A 613-nucleotide genomic window follows, 5' to 3' on the forward strand; every position below is an offset into this window, starting at 1 on the left:
TACTTTCTTTTATCTCCTGTTCTTTTTTAGTTCATCAGCTGTTTTTTCTTATCTATTCCCTGGCTACCATGGATAAAAGAAGCGATCAACTTCACATATACTTTCTGCCTATGATGGCTCCTGGCCACATGATACCACTAGTAGATATAGCCAGGCAATTTGCTAGACATGGAGTGAAGGCAACCATTATCACGACTCCTCTCAACGCGTCTAAATTCTCCAAAACAATCCAAAGAGACAGAGAGATGGGCAGTGATATTAGCATCCGTACAGTCAAGTTTCCTTGCAAAGAAGCTGGATTGCCGGAGGGCTGTGAAAACATAGCTTCTACTACTAGTACACTGATGTATCTGAATTTCATCATGGGCCTATCGCTGTTTCAAAACCCAATTGAACAGTTCCTTGAGGAAGACCATCCAGATTGTCTAATAGCAGCCCCTCAATTTTCATGGGCTGTTGATGTTGCAACCAAGCTGGAAATTCCAACACTAGCTTTTAATGGCTCTGGTTTTTTCCCTCTTTGTGCTTTACATAGTTTGATGGAACACAAACCTCATTTGAATGTTGAATCCGAGATGGAAGAGTTTGTCATCCCTGGCCTTCCTGACACAAT

At 41.8% G+C, this 613-nt stretch overlaps 1 protein-coding gene across 1 annotated transcript; it reads left to right on the plus strand.

The window, feature by feature from the left end:
• Positions 1-6: 6 nt before the first annotated feature.
• On the plus strand, positions 7-608 carry LOC107059448 (scopoletin glucosyltransferase-like; the record flags this gene model as incomplete). Its single annotated transcript, XM_015305952.1, has 1 exon — positions 7-608. A coding segment is annotated over exon 1 (540 nt), but the record flags the coding sequence as incomplete, so codon positions are not given.
• Positions 609-613: the final 5 nt, after the last annotated feature.

Source organism: Solanum tuberosum, unplaced genomic scaffold (genome assembly GCF_000226075.1).
Source record: "Solanum tuberosum cultivar DM 1-3 516 R44 unplaced genomic scaffold, SolTub_3.0 contig03294, whole genome shotgun sequence".
In the NCBI taxonomy this organism is placed as follows: domain Eukaryota; kingdom Viridiplantae; phylum Streptophyta; class Magnoliopsida; order Solanales; family Solanaceae; genus Solanum; species Solanum tuberosum.